This window comes from Gorilla gorilla, chromosome 4 (genome assembly GCF_029281585.2).
Source record: "Gorilla gorilla gorilla isolate KB3781 chromosome 4, NHGRI_mGorGor1-v2.1_pri, whole genome shotgun sequence".
In the NCBI taxonomy this organism is placed as follows: Eukaryota; Metazoa; Chordata; class Mammalia; order Primates; family Hominidae; genus Gorilla; species Gorilla gorilla.
Genome location: NC_073228.2, coordinates 17633978 through 17653668, shown reverse-complemented (window position 1 = coordinate 17653668; position 19691 = coordinate 17633978). Strand labels below are relative to the sequence as shown.

At 55.6% G+C, this 19691-nt stretch overlaps 1 protein-coding gene across 2 annotated transcripts in view; it reads left to right on the top strand.

Annotated features, from left to right (window-relative positions):
* Positions 1-3825: 3825 nt before the first annotated feature.
* The window catches only part of KIF19 (kinesin family member 19), a 29484-nt gene continuing 13618 nt past the window's right edge, over positions 3826-19691 (top strand). The window contains exons 1-3 of one of the 2 annotated variants that reach the window (XM_019028580.4): positions 3826-4031; positions 6069-6149; positions 19344-19454. In XM_019028580.4, coding sequence (XP_018884125.4) covers positions 3993-4031; positions 6069-6149; positions 19344-19454 — 231 coding nt within the window. In that variant the 5' untranslated portion in view covers positions 3826-3992. The remainder of the gene's footprint in view (positions 4032-6068; positions 6150-19343; positions 19455-19691) is intronic. The other variant, XM_004041050.5, reaches the window with a different exon arrangement.

Here is a 19691-nt window from a genome sequence, read left to right as displayed (position 1 = left end):
ACGAGTTAGTACGTGTGATGCATCCTGCACCCAGAGCCTGTCACGTTATCTCGTGTAACTCATTCACGACATCCCTGGAACTGTGTGCTCCCATCATCTTTATACTACACAGGAGGTTCCAGGAGCGGTACAGGGACATGCCCAAGTCTCAGAACTTGTGACGGGGCACAGCGGGGACGGGAGCCCAGGCAGCTCATTCCTGACCCTGCACGGTCATCAACTGTGGGCCAGGTGCTGTGCAGGCCTCTCGGGGACTCCAGGGTGGGAAGTGGGCTGCCCTGGGGGTGCCCTGAAACCGCAGCTCAACAGAGCAGTCAGTGACCATTACCAGAGACATTGGGAGGTCGAGAGGGCACCTCAGTGCCAACCTTGCACAAGGAACAATGCCCTGACCATCATCATCCTATGGATGGCAGGTGACCTTGGCAGGGACCCAAAGTGCCCTTGAAAAATGTGTTGGTCAGGTGTCGTGGCTCACGCCTGTAATCTGAGCACTTTGAGAGGCCAAGACAGGAGGATTACTTGAGCCCAGGAGTCAAGGAGGATCACCTGAGACCAGCTTGGACAGCATAGTGAGACCCCCATCTCCAATTTAGAAAAAGAAAGAAAAATGGCCATGTTAAGAATCTCCTTGGCTGGGTGCAGTGGCTCACGCCTGTAATCCCAGGCCTTTGGGAGGCCAAGGTGGGAGGATCACTTAAGCCCAGGAGTTCGAGACCAGTGTGGGCAACATGGGGAAACCCCATCTCTATAAAAAATACAAAAACTAGCCTGGTGTGGTGGCGCACCACTGTAATTCCAGCTACTCAGGAGGCTGAGGTGGGAAGATGACTTGAGCCCAGGAGCTCTAGACTACAGTGAGCCACAATCGCACCACTGCCCTCCAGCCTGGGCAATGGAGCAAGGCCCTGTCTTGAAAATAAAATAAAATGGCCAGGCGCGGTGGCTCACGCCTGTAATCCCAGCACTTTGGGAGGCTGAGGCGGGTGGACCATGAGGTCAGGAGATCGAGACCATTCTGGCTAACATGGTGAAACCCCGTCTCTACCAAAAATACAAAAAATTAGCCGGGCATGGTGGCGGGCGCCTGTAGTCCCAGCTACTCGGGAGGCTGAGGCAGGAGAATGGCGTGAACCCGGGAGGCGGAGCTTGCAGTGAGCCAAGATCGCACCACTGCGCTCCAGCCTGGGAGAAAGAGCAAGACTCCGTCTCAAAATAAATAAATAAATAAAATAAAATAAAGGGGATGGTGGTTTAATTGACAAGACCCAAAAGTCAGGCAGAGGACATTGTTTGAGAATATACCTGACTTTGTGATGAGTCTTCGTGTAAGATGGGTGGGGACTTGTTACTTAGGAGCTTCTTATTTATTTATGTATTTATTTATTCTTGAGATGGAGTCTCACTCTGACGCCCAGACTGGAGTGCAATGGCATGATCTCAACTCACTGCAACCTCTGTCACCTGGGCTCAAGCAATTCTCCTGCCTCGGCCTCCCGAGTAGATGGGATTACAGGTGCCTGCCACCATGCCTGGCTAATTTTTGTATTTTTAGTAGGGACGGGGTTTCGCCATTTGGACAGGCTGGTCTTGAACTCCTGACCTCAACTGATCTGCCTGCCTTGGCCTCCCAAACTGCTGGGATTACAGGCATGAGCCACTGCGCCCAGCCAAGAAGCTTCTTATTTTTACCCATCAATCGCTATAGGCCCAGCACAGTGGCTCACATTTGTAATCCCAGCACTTTGGGAGTCTGAGGCAGGAGGATCGCTTGAGCTCAGGAGTTTGAGACCCTGCCTCTACAACAATTAAAAAAAAAAAATGAGCCAGGCGTGATGGCATGCGCCTGTTGTCCCAGCTACTCCCAAGGCTGAGTTAGGAGAATCGCTTGAGCCCAGGAGGTTGAGGCTACAGTGAGCTGTGATGGCACCACTGCACTCCAGCCTGGGCCACAGAGTGAGACCCTGTCTTGAGGGGTGGGGAGGCAGAAGAAAAAAAAAGAGAAAGAGAGAAAGACCTTGTCTCAAAAATACAAAAACAAAAACAAAAAAAAAAACACCCCACAAAAACAAAAATAACTATGGGGCATTCTGGGTGGGACTGATGCATGTGGAGGAATAGAAAAGAAAAAGAAAAATAGCGACAGCCCAGTTGACCAGGCGCCTGTTTGATTGATCCAAATAGGTTCTTTTCAGGAGCCTAAAATGCAAGCACAACACACCCCTAAAACTTACCTGATTCTCTTTCGAGAGGCTGAGGTGGGAGGATTGCTTGAGTCCAGGAGTTCAAAACCAGCCTGGACAGCACAGTGCGATCCCTGTCTCTACAAAATATAAAATGTTAGCCAGGCGTGGTGGTACGCACCTGTAGTCTCAACTACTTGTGAGGCTGAGGCATGAGGATCACTTGAGCCTGAGGGATCGAGGCTGCAGTGAGCCATCCATGATCGTGCCGTTGTGCCTCTGCACTCCAGCCTGGGTGACAGAGTGAAACCCTGTCATAAAAAAACAAAAACAAAAACAAAAAACCCAACCCGATTCTTGTCACAGTATGCCCATTTGCAAACTGTCCAGCCTGCAGCCTAGGCCAAGGAACAGGACAAAACCTGGGATCCCCTGCAGGAGAGTTTGGTTTCCACCAAGTTTTACTTGGTTTATCTATTTATTAAACCCAAGGCTGACGGCTGCTTCTTGCTGCTGTTTATTAATAACGATTCCCAACACAGGCTCCTCAGGGGCAGCCAGGGAATCCAGTCCCAGGGCACAGGCTGGCATCACACTCTGCCTCTGAGGGACCCCAGGCAGTCTGAGGCAGCCCTGGGGACGTGAGTGCTTCCTTTCCCAGCCCCTTCCCTGGAAAATGAAACCCATAGTGGCTTCCTCTCCCAGTCTTGGGGCTGCCGGGCTCAGCTTCAGTGGGGGCAGAGGACACAGAGGATGGACATCAGAAGTGGGAGAGGCTCCAACATCCCCCAGGAAACTGAGGCCCCAGGGAGGCAGGAAAAACCAGCTCCAGGTGGCTGGCCGAGTTGGAGGCAGAACTGGGAACAGAATCCTGTTTTCCCAGGGCCTCCTGAGGACAAGAACCTTTCCCCTGTGTTCCCTGGGAGTGCAACCGTTGTTATTGTCGCCAAGAATGGAGGCGGTAGCGTCAGACCTAGACTTTCTTGCACAGTATTGTGGCTCTTCCAGCAGTAGGCGGGGAGCCAGCAGGGCACACGGACCCAGCCACCGTGACCTAGATTCTGGGTTCAGGGGTAGAGACTTGTTTGCTAGTGGGACGCACTGAGTCAGGCTCTTCTGTAGCACACCCCAGGTAACAGAGGTGCTGGCTCCATACCCCTGGGCAGGCGGCCTGAGCAAAGGGACAACTTTTTGCCACCCATGCCAGTGGGCAGTGGGTGCAGACACCCACAGCACAGGCACCTGCTGCGATGCACCTGGCGCCCACGGAAACCCGAGGCTGCCAGCCGCCGCCCTGGAGACCCCAGAGACAGGCAGACGGGCGGGCGGCAGATGCGTGTGCTTCAAGGGGCAGCGTGGCTGGTGGGGCGCGCCCTAAAGGGCAGCGGCACGGGGTCGCGCCGCGAGCCGAGGGGCGCGGGTGGGCGCGCAGGAGTTAGCGAACCGACACGGAGGCGCCAGGCGGACGCACGGACGCACCGAGGGCCGCAGGGCCGCAGGGCCGCACAGCCGGGCACACATCGTCGCGCAGCGGCGCAGGCTCGGGGGCCTCCTCGGCGGAGGCGGCCAACTCTCGCCCTCAGCGCAGGGAGGGGCGGGCGCCGGGGGCGGGGCGGCGCCGTCCGGGCCCTCCCCCTGCCCCGCCTCGGGTCAGCGTCCTTAGCCGCTGGCGCGTTGTTGGTTTCGGGTTGTCAGGCAGCGGGCGAGGCGGCGGGCAGCTAGCAGCTGGCGGACGCGACCCGGAGGCGGTGGGGGTGCGGCTGGGCCATGCCTGGTGGCGCGGCCTGAGCCCCTCCACCTGCTGCAATCATGAAGGACAGCGGGGACTCCAAGGACCAGCAATTCATGGTGAGACCCTTTTACACCCTCCTGCCCGCCCCGCTCCGTGGTCTACTTCAGTCGGCCTCCAGCGACAGAGAGTCCTGTCCCCTCGCCGCTACCCCACTGAGAGGACAGGCAACGGCCAGGGCCGGGACTCTTCAGAGCAACTGTCCCCAAGTCCTGCAGGATGGGTGTCAAGAAGGGACCATGGCCTTTTTAGACTTTCCTGAGCCTGAAAATTACCCCAACTTCAACCCCACCCCCACCTTTCCACCCTCCCATTGGGAGATCCCGCCCCCAAAGCGTGTGCAGATGAATCTCGGCTCTCTCATCCAGAAACGCCAGGGGCAGGGAGGGCTTGACCTAACTGCCCCCAGAAGGAAGGTGGCGGTTTCCCAGTTCATCAGAGGCTGCTCCAGCCCTGGTGAGGTCAGGAGTTTAAAGGGATTTGGGGGTCACCAGTAGGAAGACAACGGCCCCTGGTGTCAGGATGGGGCCCGGAGTGCCTGGTTCTTGGGCTGCAACACAGATGCTGCCCAAGTCCGGATTCGAAGTAGTTCAGAGAAGTGCTCTATGCAGCTACGATGGCCCCACAGAGCCCTGGGGCCTGGGACAGATGGGGAGGTGAGAGTGGGAGCTGTGGAGGGGAAGGTGGAATTCCTGAACATCAGTGGTGCCTGGGCCAGAGCAACAAGGGAGATGACTCAGTGACCTCGAGGCCACCACTAGGCTGTGGGTGGGTGGGTGTCTCTCTCAGCAAACCCCTTCCTCATCCCCTAATGTTTGAGGTCTAGGGAAGGGCCCTCATCACCAGAAGGTGGGCAGTAAGGTAACTGGAGGATAATGTTGCTCGCAGAGTCCCCTACCTCTCAAGGGTGGGCTTGCTTCTCTGAAGAGGAGCCTCGGCTCCAGCCCCCAAGCAAGCCCTGGGCTCTAGGACATCCTCTCTGGCTTTTTAGAATATGTCTCTTTGAAAATCATTGGACTTGGCATGTATTGTGTGCCCCGGGGGGCAGGGATGAAGGGTCCTCCCCTCCCACCAGTGGAATTTGGCTGAAGATGCCACTAAAGGTGACCCGTCAGGCAGTGTAGGTCCCTCTGAAAGTGCCTCTGTTTTGTTTTGTTTTGTTTTTCTTTTTTGAGATGGAGTTTCACTTTCTCACCCAGGCTGGAGTGAAGTGGTGCGATCTCAGCTCACTGCCCCTCAAGTTCAAGCGATTCTCCTGCTTCAGCCTCCCGAGTAGCTGGGATAACAGGCATGCACCACCACGCCCAGCTAATTTTTGTATTTTTAGTAGAGACGGTGTTTCGCCGTGTTGGCCAGGCTGGTCTCGAACTCCTGACCTCAGGATCCGCCCACCTCGGCCTCCTAAAGTGCTGGGATTACAGGCGTGAGCCACCACGCCAGGCCTGAAGGAGTCTTCACTCGGCCAGAGGGCCGTTCATTCTATCCCCACACCCAGCAGCTGTTTCCCTTTGATCAGCAGAAGACATGCTCCCCACTCCACCCTGTTCTTTAGGGAGATCCACGCACAGGATGAGACCCATTTCACACTGGCTGGAGGACAGGCAGATGGGGGGGGGGCTCTAGGTGACACTCTCCTCGGCATAGGAATGTGGTCACAGGCTGTTGGGATGATGGGGGACATTCTCTGCTCCATCCCACCTACCAGGCCTCATCCCAGAGCCGTGCCTGCACCTTCCTCTGCAGCACATCATTTGCGGAAACACAGAGAGGCTGCTCCAGTGCCAGGGCCCCAAGTTCAAGCCCAGGGGAGCTGCAAGTGTTTTATTTGGGCGTGAGGCTGAGGCAGGCTGGAGGATCAGACAGCTCTCTTCCCTGGGGCTCTCCCGGAGGCCAGGGCTCCTGGGGAGACTCATCAACTCAGACACAGTCCAACACTCTGTGGACCTGCTGCCCTCTGACCTAGGTAGAGTTTTACTTAGGACAAAGGAGGCCTGAGATGGCTGAATGCTAGAGAAGCCAGGGGCTTGCGTGAGGTCTCTCTGAGGCCCAGCATGGTCCTCTCCCTCTAATCCCAGGGGCTTGGTTTTCCCTCCCAGGTGGCGCTTCGGGTCCGGCCCATCAGCGTGGCAGAGCTGGAGGAAGGAGCTACCCTCATCGCCCATAAAGTGGATGAGCAGGTATGCAGGGCTCTGCAGCAGGAGCTGCAGGGCAGAGGTCTGCTCAGATGGCTCAGCTCACCTGGTGAGGGCAGAAAGTGCCCCTGTGGCTTGCAGCACCATCCTTCCTCTACTCACTGAACTCTTGGCTGTGCTGTTGATGACATCACCAAGGAAGCTGGGGGCTCTTCTTCCAGGAAGCCTTCCTAGATTGATCCAAGGACAACTGGGAGCTTCCCTAGCCTGGGTGGGCCCTGATCCTTTACCTTTCACATGCTCATTGCTTGACTTTCCCACCCTAATATGCCTGCTGCCCACAGAGCACATATATATATGGTTGAGAGCTAAAGCTCGCCTCTAGGGTGTAACGTGTGGCAAAATCCTCGGCTCTCTGTTTGCAATCTTGGTCCTCATGTCACCACGATGAGGAAGGCAGGGCACACGAGGCAATAAGTGTGTATCAAGTACCAGCGGCGTGCCAGGTACTGTGCTAGCAACTGGGAAACTGTGGTGAACAGAAAAGGCCCTGTGCTCTCTCCATTACCTTAAGTCTAGTGTGAAGAGATGAGGCATTCATCAAAGAATTGCATCACAAACGAGTTTGCAGCTAACAAGGGCTTCAAAGAAATGCTTAGTGGCATGAGAGTAGGTAAGAAGGGGATAAGACCTAAACCTGGAGGTCAGGGAGGGCTTCCTTAAGAAACTGTGCTTGACACTTTGGGAGGCCGAGGAGGCCAGATCACGAGGTCAAGAGATCAAGACCATCCTGGCCAACATGGTGAAACCCAGTCTCTACTGAAAATACAAAAAATTAGCTGGGCGTGGTGGCACGTGCCTGTAGTCGCAGCTACTCAGGAAGCTGAGGCAGGATAATCGCTTAAACCCAGGAAGTGGAGGTTGCAGTGAGCCGAGATCACGCCATTGCACTCCAGCCTGGGTGACAGAGCGGGACTCTGTCTCAAAAAAAGAAAGAGAAAGAGAAAAAAAAACAACAACTGTGCTTGAGCTGAAAACATAAGGGGTGAAGAAGAGGTCATTAGTAGCATGCATGAGGGGAGAAATGTTGACCTGAGGGGCTTGCATGTGCAAAGGGCCTGTGGTGAGAGGGACTGGGATGCAACTGGGTAGCTGAGAAAAGGCCAGAGTGGCTCAAGCAGGAGAGAAAGGGGCAAGAGGTGTGAATGGGCTGGGCCAAACCACATACTCTGTAGACCATGGCCAGGATGTTTGTTTGGGTAGGCAGTTGAGGACTCGTGCTGGGATGTACACAGGCACAGCGGTGGGGGCAACAGGGGTGGGCTTGGTGCCCAGGTAGGAGCATCGTGGTGGTAGGATGTGCTAATGGCTCAGAGAAGTTGGGTGGCACTGTACAATGCAGAGAAAGGCACACGTGAGCACCTGATGGGCCTGGGCTCAGGTCCCACCGGCTGGACTCATGAAGCCCTGGGCCCAGGATAAGCAAACCAGAGGCAGATGGCACACTTCCAATGCCTGCTTGCCTCTGGGCTCCCCAGGGGCAGGGGCCCACTCAAGCCTCTTTCTTCAGCAGTGATGGTGGAACTGTGGGCACAGTAGAGCCATGGGTAGCAGCGTCCTCGTTTCTTTGCCCATATTCCTTCTTGGAAAAGGGTGGGCTTCCTCAAAGACCTTGGGGAAAGCATGGGATGACTGGGAAGACCTCGTCTAAATGGGTCAGACCCAGCTGGAGCAGAATGAATGCACATAAACAGTGGTTCCAGGAGGTTCTGCCATTTGCCAGCTGTGCAGCCTGGGGGGTTGCTTCCAGGAGCTTCGGTTGCCTCATGTGTAAGTGGAGACAGACGTCATGATGCCTTCTTTAGAGGGTCTTTGTAGGCTAATGTACGCACATGCTTACCCAGTCCTTGGCACATAGGAAGAGTTTCATAGATGTCAGTTATTAACGTCTGTTAGAGACTGAAATTCCCCAGGGCTGCTGGGTTGGCTCAGGAGACGAGCCATAGAGTTCAGGAGGAGAAACCTCCTTCCAGGCAAAGCCACTCTGTTTGTCCAACTTGTCCCAAAGACATCAGGTCCTCAGGGTTGGGACAATGCTGACTCTCTCTCTGCTACTCCTGGCTCCTGGCCTGCGTGGGGGCTGATAAATATTAACTGGTGCTGATGGGAACGCTCCCTGTCAAGGGGACAGCCCATTGTGTGCCCACACACGGCAAACACTGGTTCCTTTCTATCCCTGCGTGTGGAGTGGGAGGGGCTCCCTCTCTGGGTCTGGCCTAATCCAGCCAAGATACGCCTCCACTGCCTCCACCTCCAAGGCCTCTGAGCTGGGCAGTTCTAACAGCGCTGCTCCTTTGTCAGCTGGAGGTGCAGAGAGTCTTTTCTGGGCTGGCACTGAGGAGAGCTCTCCATGCAAACTCCCTGTGGGCTTCTGGCCCTAAGCTCCTTCTGTCCCCAGTGGGTCCAAAGATTGGCTTGCACCAGGGATCCAGCCCAGCCCTTCTAACGGAGGACTGTAGTTTAGGAGCAGCCATAACTGCCAGGCTGGGACCCTTCTAGTAACAAACACTGTCCCTCTGACAAATAAATGCCTGGCAAGTAGGAGACAAGATACATGAACCCAGGAAGCAAAATGCACATGGACCCCCCTTACCCTTGTCCCCGACCTGACCAGTTCCCCCACCTCCTGACCTTCACCTGACCCTAGTGACCCCGTAGCTCACTCACAGCCCTGGCCCAGAGGGAGGCTTGAGGGTCCAGTCCTCGTCAGCTTCACTGATGGGGCCAGCTGGCCTGTCAAAGCTCTGTCCTTCCTCCTAAGGCCTGGAGGCACCATGGACAGGTGGGTGTATTTGGGAGCTGAGCCAGGACATGTTCGTCCTGAGTGGGGAGAGGTGGACCGGGGACGCAGTAACCCGCTGGGCTGGGCCACCGTGAGGGGTCCTAGGGCAGCCTTCTTTAGTCTAGGCATTGTTCTCCTGGGGACACTTCAAATGAGGGAGATTGTGGCAACGAGGCTTGGCAGAAGGGGACATTCCCACAGGTGGAGAGTCCTCTGGGACAGGAGCCCAGGGTGCTTGGATTCTGGGGAAGCTGGAGTTTGGATTTGGACTTTTTTTTTTTTCTTGAGATGGAGTCTTGCTCTGTCACCTAGGCTGGAGTACAGTGGTGCAATCTTGGCTCACTGCAACCTCCGCCTCCTGGATTCAAGCGATTCTCCTGCCTCAGCCTCCCATGTAGCTGGGATTACAGGCGCATGCCACCATGCCCAGCTAATCTTTGTAATTTTAGTAGAGACAGGGTTTTGCTATGGTGGCCAGGCTGGTCTCGAACTCCTGACCTCAAGTGATACACCCGCCTCAGCCTCCCAAACTGTTGGGATTACAGGTGTGAGCCGCTGTGCCCAGCCGGTTTGGATTTTTAATGGGGATAGTCCAGTTGCCTTGGAAGGCTAGTGATTAGGACCCCCTTCAATTCCATTAGTAGTCACAATGCCTTCTTTAGAGGGTCCCTGTGGCTAACGGAGGCACAGTGCATAACACAGTGCCTGGCACATATCTTCATAGGGGTTAATAAATGTGAATGTGTCTCAAGGGCTGAAATAAGGGATGGCTTCGGGTCCCAGAGGTAAACAAAACCTGGCCCTTGAGCCTTCCTGCTCCCTCTTCCTGTGTCAGAGCGCTCAGGACGGTTCCCAAATGAACACTTCAGTGTGTGTGTGTGTGTGTGTGTGTGTGTGTGTGTGTGTGTGTGTATGTGTGTGTGTGTGTGTGTGTGTGTTCCTGGAAGTAAGGTGGGAGCTCCACGTCTTAGTAGCTCCTGGGGTGAGATCAGACCCTAACGTGTAAACACAGGAAGCGGGGAAGCACCAGGTGGGCCTGGTTTAATTTACTTCTGGAGCCCCAGAGGAGCCAGGGACAGCCTGAGAGGCTGGTGGGGCCCCAGCGTTCCAGGTGGGGGAAAAAGCTACAGATCAAACAGCCGTCTCCTCCAATCCCCCATCCCTCCCAAAGCCTGCAGCCCACGGACCCTCCTCCTAGCTCTCCCAGGCTGTTTGTCTGCAGGAGTTAAGTCAACTGACCATGTGTATGTCCCATCATTAGCGTTTACCTGCTGCCACCCCCCTCTGCTCCCGGGGTGCTGTAGAGCCAGGTAAGGGCTCCCACCAGGCCTAGCTGTGGGGCCTAGGCCAGGAGGGCTGGGTGAGGGTGGGAAAGGAAAGAGGAGCGAAGGCAGAAGGGCCACCGGGGGAGATCTGGCAGGACAGCGTGACTCCTGGGATGGAAAGGAGAAATGTAGGCAAGAGGAGCCCTGAGCTCCCGAGAACAGAAGCTATACAGCCTGGGACCCAGGAACCCGAGCACCCAGGCTCTCTCAGCCCTGCCACGTCCTGGCCACATACTGGTGGGTAAGTTGAAACTCTCCCTGGGCCTCTGCTTCCTCATCAGAAGACAGGAGAACAGGAAACCTGCCCCACCCACCCCAAGGGCTGTCGAGAGGATTAAAGGAGATAATGTAAGGGGGTGCCGCAGCCACGCAACTGGGAAGCTGTTGGGAAAGATAAATAAAGTATAAGGTGACAGATGTCAGCTGCCCGAGCCCGGGAGTGCTGCGGGAGCAGCTGTCTTTAGCCCACCTGCCTGCCTGGGGGCAGTGAGGTGGGAAACTCGCTGCAGGCCGACCATCTGGATGCTTCTTGGCCCTGTTGCCCCAAAGAGCTGAGCTGGTGGAGAGTGGCTGGGGGAGGGGGTCAGGATTCTTTACCTCTCCCCGCTTAGCCATCTGCCTGTGTCCCCAGCCCCTCCCAGCCCCAGGCGGCCACTAAAGTACTATCCATCTCCATATTGCCCCTTCTGGACATTGAATGTGAATGGAATCATGCAGTATGTGGTCCTAATTTTCTTTCTTTCTTTTTTTTTTTTTTTTTGAGACACAGTCTGGCTGTCACCCAGGCTGGAGTGCAGTGGCACTATCTTAGCTCAGTGCAACCTCTGCCTCCCAGGTTCTAGTGATTTTTCTCTTAGCCTCCCGAGTAGCTGGGATTACAGGTGTGTGCCACCACATGTAGCTAATTTTGTATTTTTAGTAGACATGGGTTTCATCATGTTGGCCAGGCTGGTCTCAAACTCCTGACTTCAAGTGATCCACCCGCCTTGGCCCCCCAAAGTGCTGGGATTACAGGCGTGAGCCACTGTGCCCGGCTGGTCCTAATATTTTTGAAGTTCAAGTTCATTCACATTATAGCTCCTATCAGAATTTCACTCCTTTTTTTTTTCTTTTTTTGAGATGGGGGTCTCACTTTTTCACTGCCACCTTGAATTCCTAGGCTCAAAGGATCCTCCCACCTCAGCCTCCTGAGTAGCTGGGACTATAGGCACATGCCACAGTGCCCAGTTAATTTTTTTAATTTTTAGTAGAGGTGTGGTCTGGCTATCTTGCCCAGGCTGGTCTCAAACCCCTGGGCTCAAGCAATCCTCCTGCCTTGGCCTCCCAAAGTGCTGGGATTGCAGGTGTGAGCCACTGTATCCAGTCACCTGAACTTCACTCCGTTTGCTGGCTGAATAATGTTTGAGGTTTGGATTCACCGTGTTCTGTTTATCCTTTCATCAGTTGATGGGTGTGTGGGTTGTTCTTTTTGGCTGTTGTGCATAATCCTCTAGGTTGCAAGGATCCTTACACTCAGCATCTGGATGGATACAAGGAAGGGTGCTTGTTAACCTGCAGATTTATGGGCCCATTTCCCCACAGATTCTGACTGTGCGCATGTGGGAAGTGCCTGAGAATCTGCATTTTATAAGCTCCCTGAGTGACTCAGGTGAAGGTATCTGCAGACCCTTTGAGAGACACAGCCCTAGTATATTCTTGGTTATACACACTCCCCATCCTAAGCCTCCAGGTCTCAGAATCCTATAGCCAGGCAGGAATCTGACCAGGACATCAGCCAGGTGTGGCTGTGTCCTAAGCAGCCAGCTGGGCTTTGGTGGCTTTATGAGCTCAGCAGGGTCAACTTTGGCCTTCTCCATCCAGCCTGAAGGCTGACAGGCCCCAGGGACACCCTTCCTGGGATCAACGTTGCCTTTATTGAGGACTCCCAGGATGGTATGTTTACAACTAGAAACATGGCCAGCAACAAATTCTCCTTTAAAGAAACAAACAAACAAACAGAAACAGAAACAGAAACAGCCTTACAAGGCCTAGAATCAGGATTTGTTGTGGTTTATTTTTACCTGTAAGAATGAAGGGGCTGTGGCCTGGCTCCCTGGGCTGCAGATAAAGCCAGAGCCAGATTATCTGCTGAGGCTTCCTGAGTAGGATAGGGGTGTTGGTATAATATGATTTCTCCTCTCAAGGCTACAGCCATGTTGGTCCTCCTGACTTCCAACTGGGAAAAACTTGAGGCCCAGAGAAGTGTTGGAGCTTCCTAAAAGTCACACAGCAATGTCAAACTGAGCCTCACTTGTGGCATCCCCTCCCTCGGAGATTTTTGCCACTAGCCTTGGAGGCTGTGGGAGGAATGATCTAAGTCAGTGGTTCTCAGCCAGGGCAATTTTGCCCCCAGGAACATTTGGCAGTGTCACAACCGGGGGAAGGGTGCGACTGGCATCTAGTGGGTAGCGGCCAGAGATACTGCTCAACATTCTACAATGCACAGAACTGCCCCCACAGCAAAGAATGATCCAGCCCAAAATGTCAACAGTGCCAAGCCTGAGAAAGCCTGGTCCGTGCTCAGCCATTTGGAGGCCAGAAAGAATCCTGTTAAAACTGCAAAGCTGATAAATGCAGCTGCAGCCTAGTAGTGTGACATGCTTTGTGCAAAGTATTTCTCACCTAGATGCTTGGGATGAGCCTGGTCCCCCGATAGGGACACAGCTTATGGATGAGACCTCCTCTCCCTGGCCTGAGGCCCCCACTTCCCTACGGGATCTTGAGTTTCCAGCTTAAAAGACTCCGACTCCGTCTGGAACTCTGGAAAGGTCAAAAATCTGCATTGAACTAAGAGCAGGGCTGGGAGAGGAGGCCGTGGAGGTGGGGTCTCAAGCCAGAGCCTCTGCTGAGTTGGGAGCCTGGAGCTGCAGCGGCAGATGGGCTTGGAGGGACAGAGCTCTGGCATGAAGCTGCCCGCCTCCCATGTGAGCAAAGTTGCCATTGAAACCTCCCAGAGACAGGCACCCAGTATGAGCATGAGAATGCATTCCCCGGGGGCCTGTGAGAGAGAATGCGCATGCTGAGCCCACCTGCTTAAGGCTGGGGGAGGAGCTGGCTGAAGCCCCACCTGGGGTGTGGCAACACTCAGCTCCCTATGGCAGGTGAGCCTGCCTTGGATGTTGTATTAGTTTGCAAGCTGCTGTAGCAAAGTGCCACACACTGTGTGGCTTCAACAACAGTCACTTACTGTCTCACAGTAGGTGGAAGTCCACAATCAACATGGCAGCAGGGAAGGGTTTGCTCCAGGCCTCTCTCCTTGGCTTTATGCTTATTTATTTATTTATGAAACAGAATCTCACTCCCTGACCCAGGCTGGATTGCAGTGGCATAATCTCCGCTCACTGCAACCTCTGCCTCCTGGGTTCAAGCGATTCTCATGCCTCAGCCTCCCAAGTAGCTGGGACTACAGGCGTGTACCACCACACCCAGCTAATTCTTGTACTTTTAGTAGAGATGGGATTTCGCCATGTTGGCTAGGCTGTTCTTGAACTCCTGACCTCAGGTGATCCACCCACCTCGACCTCCCAAAGTTCTGGGATTACAGGCGTAAGCCACCATGCGTGGCTCACCTTGGCTTTAGATGAGCCTCTTCTCCCTGTGTCTCTTCCTAGCGGCTTCCCTCTATGCAGATCTGTGCCCAAATTTCCCCTTTTCATAACGACACTCGTCATAGTGGATAAAGGGCTCCCCCTACTCCAATATGACCTCATCCTTCCTCAACTGATTACACCTGCAACAACCCCATTTCCAAATAAGGTCACATTCTAAGGCACTAGGCATTAGGGCTTCACAACATGAAATCTGGGGGGGACACGGTTCCACCTCTAACAAGCGGGTACTCCCCCCAGCCAGGCGGCTGTTTGTCCACTCGTGCCCTTGGAGAAGCATGGTGGGCAGGCTGGGTTCTGAGACCCACAGCTCTGAATCCGCCCAGCTCTGCACTTTGCAGTGAGGCTGTGGGTAATTTACTTAACCCAACTGATTCCTCATCTCCAGGCAAGTGATAATAAGAGTGCCCTCTCTTTTTTTGTTTGTTTTTGTTTTTTTGAGACAGAGTCTCGCTCTGTCACCCAGGCTGGAGTGTGGTGGCACAATCTTGGCTCACTGCAACCTCTGCCTCTCAGGTTTAAGTGATTCTCCTGCCTCAGCCCCCCAAGTAGCTGGGACTACAGGCGCATGCCACCATGCCCGGCTAATTTTTGTATTTTTAGTATTTTAGTAGAGACGGGGTTTCGCCATGTTGGCCAGGCTGGTCTCGAACTCCTGACCTCAAGTGATCCGCCCACCTCAGCCTCCCAAAGTGCTGGGATTACAGGCATGAGCCACCGTGCCCGGCAAGAGTGCCCACTCTTAAGCTGTCAGGGAAAACACACGCCAAGCCCTTGGCACCGTGCCTGGCACAATCACCACTCCCTATAAACGAAAGCTTTATTCAGCAAATGTCTCTTGGACATCTGCTGTGTGCCAACCAGGGGGGCCTTTAGAGGGAGGCTCAGAGGATGTAGAGAAGCCTCCCCGAGTAGGGACTGCATGTGCTCATGGGGTGGGGGGTGCCTGGGTGGGTGGGGCACGCGTGTGCTGGCCTCTGTGGATGCACACGTCAGTTCTCGGATCTGTGCAGTGAAGAGCCTTGGCACATTGAGTGGAAGGTGAAGCTCCAGCGCTCTCTTCCCGACCCAGTGTTTCTCACAAGAAACCCCAGTGCTCTGAGCTGAGAAGCAGTGCCACAGCCTGCCCATCGCCTCTTTGCCTTGCTCATGTAATAGTCCAAAATTCTCTCTCCACTCCACCTCTCTCATTCTTTAGGACTCAATGCTAGTGCCACCTCTTCCAGGAAGTCTTCCTCTAGGGGTAGGATTAGGTGCCTCCCTGTGCTCTGGCACTTTCCAGGTTATTGACATGATCCTTGAGTGTCGGAAGGCAGGAAACCCGGCCTCCTTTTGCACTCTGTCCCTGAGACCTTGCTCAGCAAGCGTGTTGACCTGGCCTGAGCACCCCATGCTGGTCTCCCTGGCAGCTCAGAGCACCTGTGCCCATCCCTCTCCAGCTCAGCTCTGGCTCACCTGGAGGAGGGGCACAAGGGCTCCATTGTGTGCTAGAGGGGACAGGAATAGGGTGATGCTCTCGAGGGTGGGGCGGGGGCTGGAGCCCAGACAGATGGAACCCAGACAAAGCCCTCTTTAAGCGGGGATCGTGGTAGCTGTGCTGACAGTGTACTACAGGAGCCTGGTTAGCTAAAGGAACCAAATGCCCAGGACGCTGTGAACTTGGCAGTGTCTGGAGGTTGTATGAAGATCATGGGTGGGATGGGCATTGGTGCATGCCACTCACCCTCCCTAGCACTGAAGGCCCCCCTCCCAGAGGGTGCTCCTCAGGCCACTGGTCCTCCCCGTGTCCGCAGGAACACTGGCACTGGGATGAGAGCAGGAGCAGCTGGCTGGGTTCTGGTTGCATCCCATGGGGACCCGTACCGGGGAACTCAGAGCCAGGTTTTACCTTCAGTGGGGTCTGACACTAGAGCAGGGCTCATGCTGCAAGCTTTGGGGCCTGGGACAGGGGCCAGATCCTAGAAGAGGCTCACTGTGACCACCTAGCTTCTGGCCAGCTGGCAGGGAGCCTGAGTGAGTGGCCTCATTCTTTTCCCTGCACAAAGCCCCCGGTCCATCCTATCTAGAGCCCTCTCCTGTAACTGGCTGACCTGAAAATCCCATCTGATTGGGAAAGACTTCCACATGAGGCTGCCAGGGTCAGGCCTCCTCTTCCCACTTCCCTCCTCCACTGAGAATCCCAGAAAGGGCCTTGCCAGATACCTGATGGCCATAGGTTAGTTTTGATGCATTGAGCACAGGTACGAACCTATCCCAGGAGTCCAGGTGGTGAAGGAAGGGGGTTTGGCCCAGGGCACACGTAGAATGCTGAGGGAGTCTGGTGGGAGCCCCAGGGCTGTCATCCTCCTGGGACTGGGCATTCTAAATCCGCAAGCTTGATCTGGGTGGATCGAGGGACCCACGAGGGATCCAGAGGGACCCACGAGGATCTCCTGGATCCATGGAGCCCGGCTGTGCTCACAGCTCTGCTGCCTGCTGCCCCCTCACCAGCTTCTCCTCACCCCGGAGCGGCTACCCCTCATACCTTGTCTGTTCCCAAGCCCTTTTTGGGACTGTCACCAGCCCTGGCTCCCCTGCTGACCCAGGAAGGGAGCATAGCCCCTGTCTCTGTTTCCATGGGGCACCCCTATGACAGCCCACCCTCCTCAGTGCCCTGCCCGCTGTTAGGACTCAGTTTACCTCCTTGGACAGTATCTTATCCCTGGTTGAGTTAGGTAGGGCTAATGCACACCATGGGTGTTGGGGCTTCCTGGAATTACAGGAACTACTGAGGGACAGGGCAGGAACTCCCCTACCTGCCCCACCCCACAAGGCCCCTCGTGGGAGTAGGGGTGGAAGTGTGTGCGTGAGAGGCAGTTTAGAAGGGTAGCTGGAGCACCAGCTGGGACCCAGACTGCCAGGACCCAGTCCTGGCTCTGCCATTTCCTAGCAACATGACTTTGTGCCTCAACTTCCCCGTCTGAGAAGAATCATCGTGATGATTCAAATTGAAGTGCTCAGTCACGATGATCCATTGTGATTATGTGCTGGGAGGAGGGAGCTGCCCATGCCCTACCTCCCTCGCCCCCTTCCCTCCCACTGAAAGAGGGGACCGATGAGACACCCATTCCCTACCTCCCTCGCCCCCTTCCCTCCCACTGAAAGAGGGGACGCGTGAGATGCCCATGCTGGCTGAGGCTGCCGTCATGCACTCCGTTCAGCACCCACGGCCCCAGGGAGCATCCTCCCTTCTCATGAAGAGCACGGTGGTGGCTCGTTTTCCCCTGGCTGTCACAAGCCAGGACCCCAGGGAGCCCAGGCGTCCCCAGGCGCAGAGCAGCATTTAGAGGCGCCAGCTGCCTCTCAGGGGGCACCTCCACGGTGCAGTGGTTGGGGGTGGTGCATGAGGACAGGGACTATGGTCCAAAGGGACCCCAGGCAGGTGCAGGGCCTGTGGAATCCCAGTGACCTTCTCCACGGTGAGGGTGGGGTTGTGGGTCTCGACTTGATGGCAGAGTCATGGGTGTGGGGAACAGGTGGCCCCTCTCAGTCTCCACCCCTGCCCTCTTAACAGCTCCTTGAACAAAAACTGTTGAGCTCTCGGCACATGCCCAGCGCTGTGCCCAAGCACATTACACATTGTTCCAGGGTCTTCCCAGCCCTGCAGGTGGATCATGCTGCTGTCCCATCTGACAGAGGAGGAGATGGAGGCTCAAGCAGGTTATACCAGGCCCGACCACCAATAAGAGGTCACAGGGGCCTCAGTGCCTACCCTGATTCTCTTTTGCTGCCCCTGCTCCTCTCATCCTAAATCCTCCAAACTCAAGCCCTCCCACGCATCTTTGAATGTCTCCCGTCATTTCCATGAATCTGGCATTGTCTCTATCCCCACCCATACCCTAGACTAGGGCCCCCAGCAAGGACACAGCCTCCTTCCTCTGCATCTCTGCATAGAGCTCGGGACAAGGCTGAGTACACACCAAGTGCACAGGGGCAGAGGCAGGGGCAGAGTGGAGCAGTCCCTGAGATAGTTCTAGAAAATGGGCCCCTCAGTTACCTTTGGAGGAGGGGAAGAACCCGGCCAGGACCCTTCTGTGTCTCAACACACATGCCAGCAGGTGTGCGCGCACACACACACACACACACACACCCAGTGCTGCCACTCCTACCCTGCAGGGAGGGGAGCCCCAGCTGGGATTGGCCCACCCATAGCCTGTCCTGGCTGCCAGCCCAAGCCCCTCTGCCTCCCCTTCCACTCCCGGCTCAGGCTCAAAGCTGCAAAGGGCCACTGGAGCAGTTCCCTCACAGCCCTCTCAGCTGCGAGTGGAGCTCCCCAAGCCCAGCGTGCTGACCTCATCCCTCACCCAGCTGCCTGTGGCTCTTTGCCCTGTGCCAGGCTCTGCCCTGGAGGGGTGAAGCGGGGCAGGCAGGGCTGTAGCGAGGTGGATAGGAGTCAGCGGACTTTGAACTCAGAGCCTGGTTGGCACCCTGGGTCTCCCCTTGCTGATGTGTGACGACCTGGGGGGTGTGACTCCTTTGGACCCTGATTTCCTCATCTGTAAGGTGGGAGTCATAGCTGGCCTTAGCCTGGGGTCATGGCTGGGGTTAAAAGAGACTGTGTGAGGCCGGGTGTGGTGGCTCATGCCTATAATCCCAGCACTTTGGGAGGCCGAGGCTGGCGGGTCACTTGAGGTCAGGAGTTTGAGACCAGCCTGGCCAACATGGAGAAACCCCATCTCTACTAAAAATACAGGTGGCACACGCCTGTAGTCCCAGGTACGCTGGAGGCTGTGGCAGGAGAATCACTGAACCCAGGAGGTGGAGGTTGCAGTGAGCCGAGATCACACCACTGCACTCCAGCCTGGACAACGAGCAAGACTCCGTCTCAAAAATAAATAAATAAATAAAAGAGACTGTATGTGTGGGTGCTTGCAACAGGTCCTGACACAAAATGAGCCCTGACAGATGCTGCCCGTTATTCTGTTGCCCCTCTCTGGCAGAGGCAGCATGGGGGGTGTTGAAGTGAGGGGCAGGCCCCCAGGGTCTGGGCTTGTGGTAGCCTGGGCATCACCTGTGTGTGCTCTGCTCCCCTGGGGCTGTACTGGCCTTGCAGAGACAATTGCTCGTTGTCAGGAAGGTGTCCCCTTTGGGCATCCAAGGCCAGATGATGGCGAGCCTGACCCGACATGGGAAAGCTGAAGAGGACAGGAATGGGCTCTGGCCCTGAGACCTACCTCCACTGGGACCTGGGCCCTGGACTCCGGCCTCTGGCCCCTCCCATCTCTTGCCCACGTCCTGAGGTGATGAGGGCTAGGTTCAGAGCCCAGAAGGGCTTTGTTAACTCTGATCGACAAAGGGGTTAACTTTGTTAACCTTCCTGAGGGTTGACCTCATGGGGGCCCGGGGATCCCAGGTGACTGTGGGCCTCCCTCCGGGGACCTTGCAGATGGTGGTTCTCATGGACCCAATGGAGGATCCCGACGACATCCTGCGGGCGCATCGCTCCCGGGAGAAGTCCTACCTGTTCGACGTGGCCTTTGACTTCACCGCCACCCAGGTGAGGGAGGGCCTGGGCTGGAGACACGCAGGAGCCCCTCCCCACCCTTAGCCCCACTCAGGAGGGGCCCCCCAGGACCCCTGCCTTTGAACCTCAGCCTCCACTCCACCTGCTCACCGTCTGTTCCTTGAGCCTTCCCCATTCAGGAAGGTTCTCATGCACACAAGGCACACACACCCAGCCTCCTGCATGGACGCACTGGGGTTGGCACTCAGACACCACACTACACGGTACACC